At 28.8% G+C, this 13,125-nt stretch overlaps 1 protein-coding gene across 1 annotated transcript; it reads left to right on the forward strand.

Annotated features, from left to right (window-relative positions):
• The first annotated feature begins 4,984 nt into the window (after positions 1–4,984).
• On the forward strand, positions 4,985–5,701 carry LOC136088358 (uncharacterized). The gene has a single exon (XM_065812055.1). The coding sequence runs from the start codon at positions 4,985–4,987 to the stop codon at positions 5,699–5,701; it is 717 nt and encodes a 238-aa protein (XP_065668127.1).
• The last annotated feature ends 7,424 nt before the right edge of the window (positions 5,702–13,125 follow it).

Here is a 13,125-nt window from a genome sequence, read left to right on the forward strand (position 1 = left end):
TTGTGAAGACTTAACAAATGTCAGAAAAATGTAGGGAAAAATATCTTTGGACAATACCGAACCAAAACTAAAGAGCGTAGATAATGAAGATAGAAATAGGCGAAATAACTTACGCATCGATGGGGGTAGTTGAAACAAACGAAGAAAAAGATTGGGATATAACAAAAGAAAAAATGAAGAAACTTTTTAACGTACAACTTGGAATAGAGAAAGATATTAAAATTGAACGAGCCCATCGAGTGGGACTCGCTAAAGTAGAACGAGCTTAAACAATTGTTTTAAAGTTTCGTGATTATGAAGATAAAATGGTAATTTTAAAAAAAGCAATGAAATTAAAAGGGAGCAATATCTTTATAAATAAAGATTATAGTTTTACGACTCGATAAATACGAAAAGAACTTTTTGAGCAGGCCGAGCTTCATCGACAAAATGGTCATTACGCTAAAGTCGTGTACAATAAACTTATTGTTCATGAATTTAAAGAAAACATCCACAAAGTAATTGTTAATTCGATGCACGGAAATGAAAAAATTGACAACAGCGCAGCTGGTTGTTTGACGCACAGAAACGAGTCAGATTTTTTAAAGTTTTGATTTAATTCATTGTTTTTATCTGTGGATATATTTTTTGATCTTTTTAATTATTCGTTAAAAATGGTACGCATTTTGAAAATTTAAAATCTTTTGAGGGTAACTTTTTAAATAACCTGTCTAAAGAAAATACAAATATTTTTCAAGAAACCCAAATGAACTTAATTGACACACCATAAATTGATCTTTTTGATTTTAAAATAATAAATATTTTTCTTTTTCATTGTTCATAATTGTTCTTTTTCAGTTTTGCATATAAACATTAGAAGTATGCAGCAAAATTTTGAGAAACTAAAAGAATTTTTAAATATTATAAATTTCATGTTCGACGTCATAGATCTTTCAGAGTCTTGCATGATTTTGAAAATTCTCTTGAATTAAATTATACACTTAATTTGCCATTTTATAAACTTATTAGTCAAACAAGAGGAAATGGAAAAAAGGTGGAGGGTAGGGCTTTATGCCTCAAAAAAACATGGTTTTAAGGTAAAAAACATACTATGTTTCTCAAACGATAATTATGAAAGCCTTTTCATTGAAATTATAAATAAAAAATTTCGCGTTGCGTTTATCGCCCACCAAGTGGTAAAATCAAATCATTTCAAACTTTCATCAAAAATACAATTGAAAAAATAAATAAAGAAAATAAAACTTTATACATTATTGCAGACATGAACCTTAATGGTCTAACTTATTTAAAGTCTCCGAAAACAAAATCTTTTTTTGATATGCTTCTTAAATTTAATGTCTTGTCAGCAATTAATAAGCCAACACGAGTGTCAAAAACCTCAGCAACGGCAATAGACAATATTTTAATTAATAATTACCTGGAAGCGGAATTTGAAACCGGGATATTTATGACTGATATTAGTGATCACTTTCCAATATTTATAAAAGTAAGAAATTTAAAAATCATGTTGAACCAAAAGTAAAAAATTTAAAAATCATTATGAACCAAAAGTTATAAATTTGAAAAAACGTAATCTTAAAACAAGCAATACTAGTAATATCAATTAGACTAAAACAAGAAACGTGGTCCAACGTCTATAGATGTCATTACACTAACGAAGCTTTTAATAATTTTTTAGATTTATTCCTAGTGCTTTAATGAGACCTGTCCTCAAGAGAACATACAAATTAAGACAAAAGCAGTTGCCAATTCGTAAATGGATAAATCACTGACAAACTCTCAAAAAAGAAGCAAAAACTCTATAATAAAATTTAAAAAAATAAAAACACTGGAAATGAGATAAATTACAAAAATTATAAATATTTTTACCAAAATCTTATCAAAAAGGCTAAAAATAAAAACTACAGTAATCAAATCATTAAATGCAAATCTGATAGTAAGAAAACGTGGTCCATCATTAATGAGATAATGGGAAGGAAAAAAAATAAATTCAACTTCTTTACCGAAAAGAATTGATATTAACAACACTGACATATTGTGTAAAAAACAAATCTCGGAAGAATTTAACAAATATTTTATAAATATTGATCTTAATCTTGCTAATAAAATAAGTCGAACAACTGATTCATTTAAAAACTACCTAAAACCCGCAAATAACGCTATCACGTATGATGATGAATTCAACTATAAAGAATTCGAAGAAGCCTTTTCTTCTTTAAAAAAAAAGAAAGCACCAGGGTTTGATGAAATAACTAGCGATTTAGTTATCTTCAATAAAATCAGTCTAAGCAGACCTCTGATCTATATACTTAAGCTCTTAATAACATCGGGGATTTTCCATGATGTACTTAAATTAGCAAAAGTAATTCCTATTTTTAAATGCTATGAAGATTCAGACATAACCAATTATAGACCTATATCAATACTTTTTGTATTTTTAAAACTTTTTGAATGTGTAATTTATAATAGAATCTATAATCACTTCACTAAAAACAAATTATTTTACCCAAACTAGTTTGAATTTCAAAAAAACCTCTCAACAGAGCATGCAATCGATGAATTAGTTAATCAATTAACTGATGGTTTTAAACAAATTCACTCTAGGAGTATTTATTGACTTATTAAAAGCTTTTGACACAGTTGACCATTGCATCTTACTAGATAAACTAAAGTACTATGATATAATTAATAAAACTTACAATTGGATTAAAAGCTATCTTACCAATAGAAAACAATACGTGTGTAATATACAACCTAGAGTTTTAAATGTCTTATGTGGAGTCCCCCAAGAATTTATCCTTGGTCCACTCCTAATTTTAATTTACATAAATGATTTTTGCAATGCATCTTTAAAACTTAATTCAGTCATGTTTGCTGATGATACAAATATATTTCTTACTAACAACGATATCAAGAAATTATATTTAGATATGAAAATTGAACTGAATAAAGTAAATAATTGGTTTAGGGCTAACAAACTCTCACTTAACTCAGAGAAAACAAATAATATATATTATTCAATAAAAAGGCACAAGAAGAAAATCTTCCTCTTAAGTTGCCTCACCTTATTTTAAATGATATCTTAATTAAAAAGCAAGCCAGTATTAGATTCTTAGGAGTTTATGTTGATGAGAATTTATCCTGACTTCCTCAAATAAGATATATTCAATCTAAAATCACTAATACAATTAGTATGATGTATCGAGTTCGCTCATATATCAAAAAATATAGTCTCAAACTAATATATTTTGGACTAATTCATTGCTTCATCAGCTCTGCAAACATACTATGGGCGAGTACGCAACCATCAAAACTTAAAAAAATTTATAGTCTACAAAAATATGCTAGCAGAATCATTTATTCTAAAAATAAGCGTGAACACGTCAAACCTATAATGAAAGATATGAAAATGATATAGGTTTTTGATACAAATATCTATCAGCATTTAATTTTTATGAATCGGTTCAATAATAATCTCTCTCCTGCAAAATTTAATAACAAGTTTGAAATAAACATAAATGAAAACTATTATCAAAGAGCAAATATAAGTAACTTATATAAACTGCCTCAAAACTTTAATAAATATGCTGAATATAGCATTGCATATCGAGGACCAAATATATGGAGTAGTTATCAAAAAGGATTCAAATGTATTGGAAAGTCATTAAGTTTATTTAAGTTTCTAATAAAATAGGAAAATTTTAAAATTTGAGAATCATTTGTGCTTAAAGGGATCACCAAGTAATTTTAATTATTTGAGTATTTATTTTATTTGATCTTTTTTTGATATACTGATTAGCGCAGCAGTTTTACGCCCATTAGGATTTTTAATTTAATATCTATACTCTATTGTATAAAGGGGCTCTGTGAAAAGATTGCGATTACGTATTGTCATTTTCATCTTCTTTGAGCCCCTGTCTGTTTAACTCTTTATTTTATAAAAATCATTGTAAAAAAGAAAAGTTTTTATTTTTTATTGTATATACAAAAACGGTGCTTGGTGACAAGATTTTACTATTTTTTTTTATTCTATGGACATATTTTTTTTTCTTATATATATTTTTGTATGTTGATTATTTGTATGTTGATTATTTGACTTGCTGATTTGATTATGTTGACTTGTATGTTGATTATTTATTGTTAAACAGCAAAATAAATGTAAAAAAAAAATTTGAAAAAAAAAAAAGATGATCATACAATAGAAATACAGATATAATATGATTAAATGAAAACTGATAATAACTATTATTGTTTAGTTTCTCAGATTTGTGAAATCGATTTTAAAATATCCTTTTTTTATAAAATAAACTAGGAAATGTTTTTGAAGCAGGTTCAAATATTTGTATAAACGTTTATAGTTTTCTTTCTGTAGATCAATAAGATTACTTTTGACAAATGAGTATCCTATTTTGTCAAATGGAGATCCCAATTTATTTTAATAAAATCATTCCTTTTTTATTAGGTTACCAGTATGCTTCTGGAGTAAGGAACCATTTTAAGTGGTCAGGTTTTCCTGATGATATAAAGTACAAAGACAGCGAAACCATTTGTAACGGGTGATGCGGAATTTATCGGACAAATCCTAATTTCATTATTTGAGCATAATAATTGGTTTTTGTGGCTTATCTTTGATTTTATCACAAAAACTGATTATTCCTGGAGCATAATAATCAGTTTTTGTGGTAAAATGAGGTTAAATGCAGCTGAACGAGAATCTTTTCGAAAGCGACTGAAAATGTTTTTTGTAAATAAACCTAATATAAAAAAATCGTAAATCATTTTGAAAAGGAAGGATTTGCTCGAAGTACAATATATGATAACCTAAAAAGACTTGAAACTGTTCAATCGTTTTCTGATAGAAAGCACCCTGGTCGTCCGACATCCTGGACTAGAGAAAAGAAAGCCGAATTAACGAGACTTGTCAACAATCGAAAAGGGGTCAATCAGAGAAAAATAGGTATTAAATTCGGTGTAGTTAAAAAAAATGAATATTAAATATAGAAAACATGAAAAGATTCCAAAATACACTATAGAACAACAAATAAAGGCAAAGAAAAGAAGCAGGAAACTAGTTAACCAACTTTATAACACAAAATCGCTTCTAGTCATCGATGACGAAAAATACTTTTGTTTTGCAGGAGACAACATGCCTGGAAATTCTGGATACTACACAAACAACAAAAAGACATGCCCAGAAAGAGTTCGCTTTATAGGAAAAGAGAAATTTCCAAAAAAATTATTAATGTGGATAGCCATATCTGACCGTGGTATGTCCAAGCCATTGTTTCGCACTTCCAAGGCTGTAGCGATCAATTCATCAATCTATATTAATGAATGTTTAGAAAAACGACTTCTTCCATTTATTCACAAGTATCATGGAGACTTTAACTATTTATTTTGGCCAGATTTAGCAAGTTCTCATTATTCTAAAGATTCTCTAAATTGGATGGACCAATATGTCTATTACGTTGATAAAGAATCCAATCCCCCAAATGTGCCTCAAGCACGACCAATTGAAAATTTTTGGGGACATTTGGCACAGAAGGTTTACGAGGAAGATTGGCAAGCTTCAACAGAGCAAGTTTTGATTGATCGCATTCAACTAAAACTACAAGAAAATGATTTAAACTTTTTACAGTCGCATATGAAAGGCGTCAGAGCAAAATTGATATCAATTGCAGATGGTGGTGTTTTTTCATAAAAAAAATAATATATTTTTATTAAAAGATAAATGCTTTATTTTAAAAAAATATAATATTAGTTTGTTTTTTTATTTATAAATAAGTTATTGACGTTTTTATTTTGTCCGATAACTTCCGCATCACCCGTTAGAATTTTACCACCATCACCGTTAAAACAGCACGGAGACTATAGCTTAAGATAAACAGTTTGAAAAAGCCCAAAAAAGAGTACCAAGCAAGATGCAATAAAATCAGAGACAATTAAGGATATGTAAAACTGGTTTACGACTCAAACAGTTACAAACTGAAAACGTAATATAATATATTGAGTTTTTTTAAATAATATCCTGACAATTTATTTAAATAATATCCTGACAAATTATTAAAATCATAATGAGCGAGATATATTATCTTTTCGAAATGATAATATATCTCGCGGGCACCTTTTACGTTCCGAGAAAATCCATTTTAATTAAAACAACAAATTCAAAAGTGTACAATTTCATCTTATGATTTTTAAACAACAAATCAGGTATTTGTTGTTATGTCCTCAGGTATTTTGCTTTTCTTACTTCTTCTACTTTCTTAAGTACTATCTATAATATCAAAACATGAAGAGAAACTTAGGGGGCAGGTCACTAAGTTTCTCTTCATGTTCCAAAACATGAAGAGAAACTTAGTGACCTGCACCATAAGCTTCTCTTCATGTTTTTTAATTGCCTTTAAAGTTAGATTAAAAATAACAAACAAGATGTTCAATTACTTCTTTAAAAATTTTTTTTTTAAACTTGGGGGTTAATATTGCAGCGATGCAATATTAACCCCCAAGCTGATTTTTGAACGCAAGTTAAAACATTTTTTGAAAGTTTGATGACTGTCATAAGTTTTACTGTAAACATAACCTCAGTATCTTTTCACCATTAAAATTTCTATTAACAACTCTTTCCAAAATAGTTAAGATAACTCGGGGGCACCAATTTCACTTTCTATTCCGAGTAAATCTATTTAAAGTTCGTCATAAATTCTAAAGTGTGTGATTTCAGTCTATGATTCTTAGACAAATAGTTTTTCCTCAGTGTTAAATAAGCCAAAAGTTTAGCCGATCATAACTCAAGAAATAAAAATAAGTAAACAAAAAGAATTTACAGGCTTTTTTTTTCCCCTATCAGCTATCATCTGCGTTGTAAAACGGTACAAGATAAAACGAGACGAAACGATAAAAAATATCATTTTGATAAAACCAGTACGAAACGAAACATTTTTATACAACTTTGCAAAAATAGGTACAAAACGAAACAAAATTTTCAAGTTTCAAAAAAGGCAACACCAAACAAATATTTTACTAAATTTACTTAATAAAATTTTCGTGAAATATAGCTATATTTGTGTAAACAATGTTTACATAAACAAATTTATTGTTCTCCGAATATTTTTTCTATTTTTATACTGCATAGGCGTATAGGCAAGCTCCTTGTTAGAAAATGGGTATCGATACAAAGATTAATAATACTTTGATTAATGGTTTAAATTTTTATTCAAAAACTAAACTTTTTTCATACAATTTTCTAGGATGTAAAGTAAAAAATAAATTTGAGACTTGTTTATAATCAACAATTTCATTGTAGTGGATATTCATGATGGCTAATGAACCAAATTTATCTGCAGTCATACTGGCTCTCAACCATGTCTTTAATCTTTACGGTATACGGGTAGTGTACATCCAATCTTTAGAAGCTCAAAGAGATTAGGATATTGATTTATATCGCAGATTTTAATTGCTTTAGCTAGAGTATTAGGCATATCTTCAGGTTTAATAACAGACCTTTTTTTTTCCAAAATATGAATTCTTGATCTACAGCTTCTGAGTTTGGAAGATCACTTTTATACATTTCAACTAACTCGTGGAAAGCAGTTATCTCCTCACTGCAAATTATTAAAGGAACCAAGCATAATACCTTAGCAGCAGTGCAATTTTTCATTTGGAATCGTATTTTGATTTTCATAATGATTCTAGGAATTGTTAGTTCTACAAATAATTTACTTGCCATACAAGTAGCTTGTTGGTAAACTGCCTAAGTTTATTTTTCAAAAATTTTTCGTAGATGGTTCAAATTATCGATAGTATTTTTGAATGTTGTTGTATGCAAACACATTATCAGTTATGCGCTTTTGTAACCTCTCTTTTATATACGACAACGGCTGAAGTAAGCGGTACAAAGTTATAATACCAATTATGAATTTGAACTTAGTGAGCGCATTAAGGAGTGGTTCGCCTCTCCCTTTCCTTGTGTGTCCCAATCCATACTAAACTCTATATTGAACTGTTCTATATTAAAGTGCATTCCTAAAATAATCTCTAATGCCTCTGCCATAAATGGTATAGCTAAATAAAAGTATTTATATACGGCATCTCTTTCTGACCATCTTGTTTTGCACATCCCTATCAAAATCTTTTTTCTTTCAGTTGATTGACAACGGATCTCTGTAACATGCTCCAGCAACCTCTCTCTTTTCGGAGAGGTATTGAAATAAATGGATATATATCTGTATACCTCCAAAATGTTATAAATGATTGGTATTTTTGATGTTGCAGCAATTGATAAATTCAAATTATGTGAGCCACAATGTGTTACAATTGCTTTTGTGATCCCTTTAAAATATAGCTGGCAATACCTTTTTTTACAGATTGCATGTTCGGTGCGCCATTGTAACACTGGCCTCTACAAGAACTAAGATCAATTCCACTTTCGCTATAAAATTTCATCAAGCTTTCCCCAATATGTTTGCCTGTTATTCTGTCAAGTTTCAAAAAGTCAAGAAATACTTCTCTAATTTCTTTTTCTCCGTTCACGTATCTCATACATACTGTTGGTTTGCAGTTGTTACCTCGTCTGCTAAAATTGAATAGTAATTTGTAGCTTTGCTTTCATTAATTAGCCGCTCTTGTATACATTTCTTTCCAATTATATCAATTAATTCATTATGACTCTTGGGGCCAAGGTAGCTGACATCTTTGCGTAATGGTGTTTGTATATGTGCATTAAGTTCAGCATTATGGCGAGCTATTTCTTGCACAATTACAAGAAAGTTTCCAGTATTACCTTTTTGGTCTGAGTTTTCCACACACTTTTCATAAGTTCCACAAAATGCAAGTCCTTATTTCTCCATCAAATGCACTATTCTATCTAATGTTTCAACAATGTACGTGTACATTTGTACGGGTGCATTTGTTGTCGTGTACAATGTACGGGTACATTTGTTGTCGGTTTCTTAAAGTGCTATCGCTTTGTAATGGAATGATTTGTCTTAGATCTTCAAAACGACAACAAATACCATTAGCTTGTTTGATAGCTTCTTTATGGTATCTATTGCCTATATGTAGATTTTGTTTCTTTAAAATATTGTGCCATTACTTAAATCCACGGTTAACAAAAGCTCTCAAAGATTTTTTTTTTATCCTGCTATAGAAATAAAATGCTGTATATGCAGTAGACTGCGTCATCACTTTTGCTGTAGACAAATTTATTTTGTAAATATTCTTCTTTACAAGCGCGTTTGCAACCATGTTTTAATGTTTTGGGAAATTGAAAATGTATCTTCTGTTTTAAGTTATTCGTAAACATTTTGTATATTTCATGTGGTGATAATTCTCGATTTCCGCGCAAGAGTTCGTCAGTATCATATCGATTTTCTTCTTCTTTAAAATAACATTCTTTTAAATTTTTTTGGTCTACTTCGCATGACAAGCTTTTGTTAACATTATTATCATCTTTAATGACTTCCTCTTTTTCTTCTACTTCGGGTAATGTTTTATCGGTTCAATTTTTAGAACTGTCGATAATAAAAAACACTTGAAACGTAAGTAATTAATAATAAACTTTCAGATCTTAAACTATACCAAAATTAAAAAAACTCGCGTAAACATTACAATAAAAAACAAGTAATAACAAAAGTACTATCATAAAAAAATTTAAGGTATAGATAATATCTATATCTAGTTAATATCTATATCTAGTTAATATCTAACTAATTATTATAAAAAGAAGATCAAAGTAACTTTTTACTTAAAATTCAGCTAACGATTTGCATTTCTTTGCAGAATTTTGAAGCTCTTTTCTATCAGCTGCTTGTTTCCTAATTTGGTTACGCATGTTAACTCTATCGTTTGCTTGAATTAGTATTAGTAGAGAATTGTAATTACAGTGTAAACTATTGAGAGACTATTTTTCATTTTTCGTTTACAAAAGATTGCACAATGCAATGACTTGTAATGACGCTTACGTTTGTAAAACAATAAAGTAAAAATTGGTTAATGAGAATGATTCATAAAAATCAAATAATTATCATAAAAATTTTGATTAAATATTTTGACATCGAAAAGAGTCTAGAAATAATTTTTGGCGTCAAATTAAAAAAGACACTTTGCATAAAAAGGGGTTCGATCGCACCCAACGATCTCCCCCCCCCCCTTCCCCACCTACGGGCCTGGAATTAGTAACCAGACTAGTCTATGGATAGACTTACAACACAGACATAGACAATTCTGTATGTCGTAATGGACACAACAAATGTTTAATTTTTTGTCCTTGTTGTGTCTATCAAATTTTTGATGGTGTCCTAAGATTGCTCAGTTAAAAAATAATTTTCACTTCATAAGTCTACAAAGCATAATTTTTTGTCTATTTGGTGTCTATGATTTTGTCTAAATTTACTTGATTTCATAAAACCAGAAATCTTTCATTACCGTATTATTTGAAGATTGTTATGTAGTAAATTTATAATATTAAAAAAATATTGATATGACATCAAAACTCCAAATGACGATCATTGCCCATGATTAATTATTGTTTAAAACTTGCGTACATATTCATCAATAAAATGAAAGTAAAAAACATTTTTCTTTTTCACTATTGTTTTATTCACAAACCTAAATAAATTTTAACACCTATTGGAATCTTCTACTTACTAATCCACATTTTATAAAGGACAACTCCTTGATCACATATTTTTAAAATAATTTTATTGAAGGTGATAAAGATTTTAGTGACTAAGGAAAATTTTTTAAATGATAAACTTACCTTCAACTTTTTTGAAGTAATCCCAAACTGGAGAGGGCATTTTAAAAATAAACTTTCACGCACATTCACTGAGAATTGAAAAACAACTGAACTGAGTAATTAATGAACTTCAATTGAGCACAAAATAGTCCATTTTGAGGTTTTTAAATAGACATTAACTTTTAATCAACAGCACACGCTGGACAAAAAATTAAAAAATGAACTTCTGTTAGAAAAATTGTATTTTTAATTTTGTGCTCGTTTTCAGTTTTTGAAACGATGCTGCAGTGAAAATTTAATTACTCGTTATAAGTCCAAATTATATATTAAATAGATCTTCTATACCTCATTAAAAAATCGAGATTGTTCATTTAGTGTCCGTTTTTAAAATGATTGTCTAGAAAGACAAACATTTTTTATAGACAATTCATTTTTGATAGTTGTAATTAAAATTGTTGCAATTAGTGCTTTGTCGAAGTCTATTTTTGTCCTTTTATAATAAGTCCATTAGAGATTGTCTGGTTGCTACCTGGAATATCAACAAAAAAAACTTCTTATGTTGATTTTGATTTATTTACCGCCATTTTTAAAAAACGTGGGTTTGTTTACATTCTGTGAGCGCAGCCTCGTTTCAAGGAGTCTTTAATAATAAGCCCTAAATACCGCGAAATTTTATAATAATTGTGGACACGCACATTAGAAAATAAATAATATGCAGTTGGTAAATAATGTTACATTATGCATATCATTTAGCCATTTTAAAAATTTAACATTCCCTGTAACTGGCCTAGAATTTATTTTTAAGATTTTGTATTAAAGTGTTAATCCAAAACTGTTTCAAAAATTAAATTACTTTTTTTGAAAAAAAGTAATAATTTATGAAGCAATTTTTTATAAAGCTCCAGTTAAGCGACCTAAAATATTTTTACTTTTTTGTTGATTGCGCATTCGTGAGAGGAGACTTTTTAAACTTAAGGAATATTTATTGGCTTCAGCACATACATCAACTATCTTATAGCCTGCTGCTACAAAATAGTGTGCTGCTACATCGACTAAGAGTTTAACATGTGGCAGCTGTCTTTTTTCTTTAATTATTCCATTAAATAATCCTTATGTTTTAAAAGTCTCCACTGACGAAAACGCAACAAGCAAAACAAAAAGAATCGATTTAGGCCGCTTAACATAAAAAGGAATTACATTTTAATATTAACAAGTATTTTTACTGGTTTTTACTAATCACAATAATTGAAGTTAATCATTATTAGTTAATTATCAGTTTATAATTAAGGAAGTTAATAATTTTTTTTATTGATGTGCTTTCCATCAGGATTTTTTTATATTCGGGTATTTCTCACAAAGTAACAGTTCTTAAAATCCTCTAAATAGGTGTATTGTCAGTAAAAGGTTTCTACAAATAAAAATAAATCTTTCTAACATTGCTAGAAATGCTTTCATTGCCTACATCAAAAATATTTATCCTCAGTAAAAACACTCAACAAAGTTCTAACACATTGTTATTACTGTCTTATATTTTCAATTAATTTTGTCTATTTTTCTAAATTATTACAGTTTTAAGTTTTCCCCTTTTTTTAAATCTATTCAGTTACCTTTTCTTCTACTCCTTACCCTTCTGTTTCATAAATATGAAACAGAAGGGTAAGAAGTATGTGTGTATATATTGCCCTCAAAGTTTTCCAGGCAAAAATCTTATCTGCTAGGGTCCATTCTGTAAAGATCCCAACCATAAGTATGTTACTTCTCTTGTAATGGATGTGTGGAACAAGGCTGGTTTTGGAGAATTCCTCATTGTAAGGAGTATGTGTGTATATATGTCTGTGCATATAAGAATATGTGTATGTATAATACAGGGTGTCTGCCAGATCAGGGAAAAGTCAAGGAATTCAGATGTCTTCAAGAAAATCAAAGAAATTAGGTCAAATTTTAGAAAAATTAGGGGAAAAACCAGGGTTTTCATTACTTATTTTATTTTAGAAGCTCTTTAATTAGGAGTCTTTTTTTAACACTCAGTTTAACTCCAAGAAAAGCAGTTATTTTTTTTGAACTTGATTAGTAGCTAGCTTTAAGTAACTAATTAACTAGTACCTAACTATTTGTTGTTATTAGTCAGTTGTTTCTTTTTTCTTTAGACTAGAACAAGTTTAAGTAAATTAAATAATGAACTTAACATATTTTGATGATCAGTGGTTACAAATACCAGAATATAAAGCTTGGTTAATGTGTGGGAGTATAAATACCTCTGTAAAGTGTAGTTTGTTCACATCCAAGAAATAAAATTGAACTGTCTAATATGGGCCAGAAAGCATTAAAAAGTTATTCAACAAGAAAGAAGCATTGTGAACATTTGTCTCTTCACTTAAAAATGACAT

The sequence above is a fragment of the Hydra vulgaris genome, chromosome 12, assembly GCF_038396675.1.
Source record: "Hydra vulgaris chromosome 12, alternate assembly HydraT2T_AEP".
Classification (NCBI taxonomy): Eukaryota; Metazoa; Cnidaria; class Hydrozoa; order Anthoathecata; family Hydridae; genus Hydra; species Hydra vulgaris.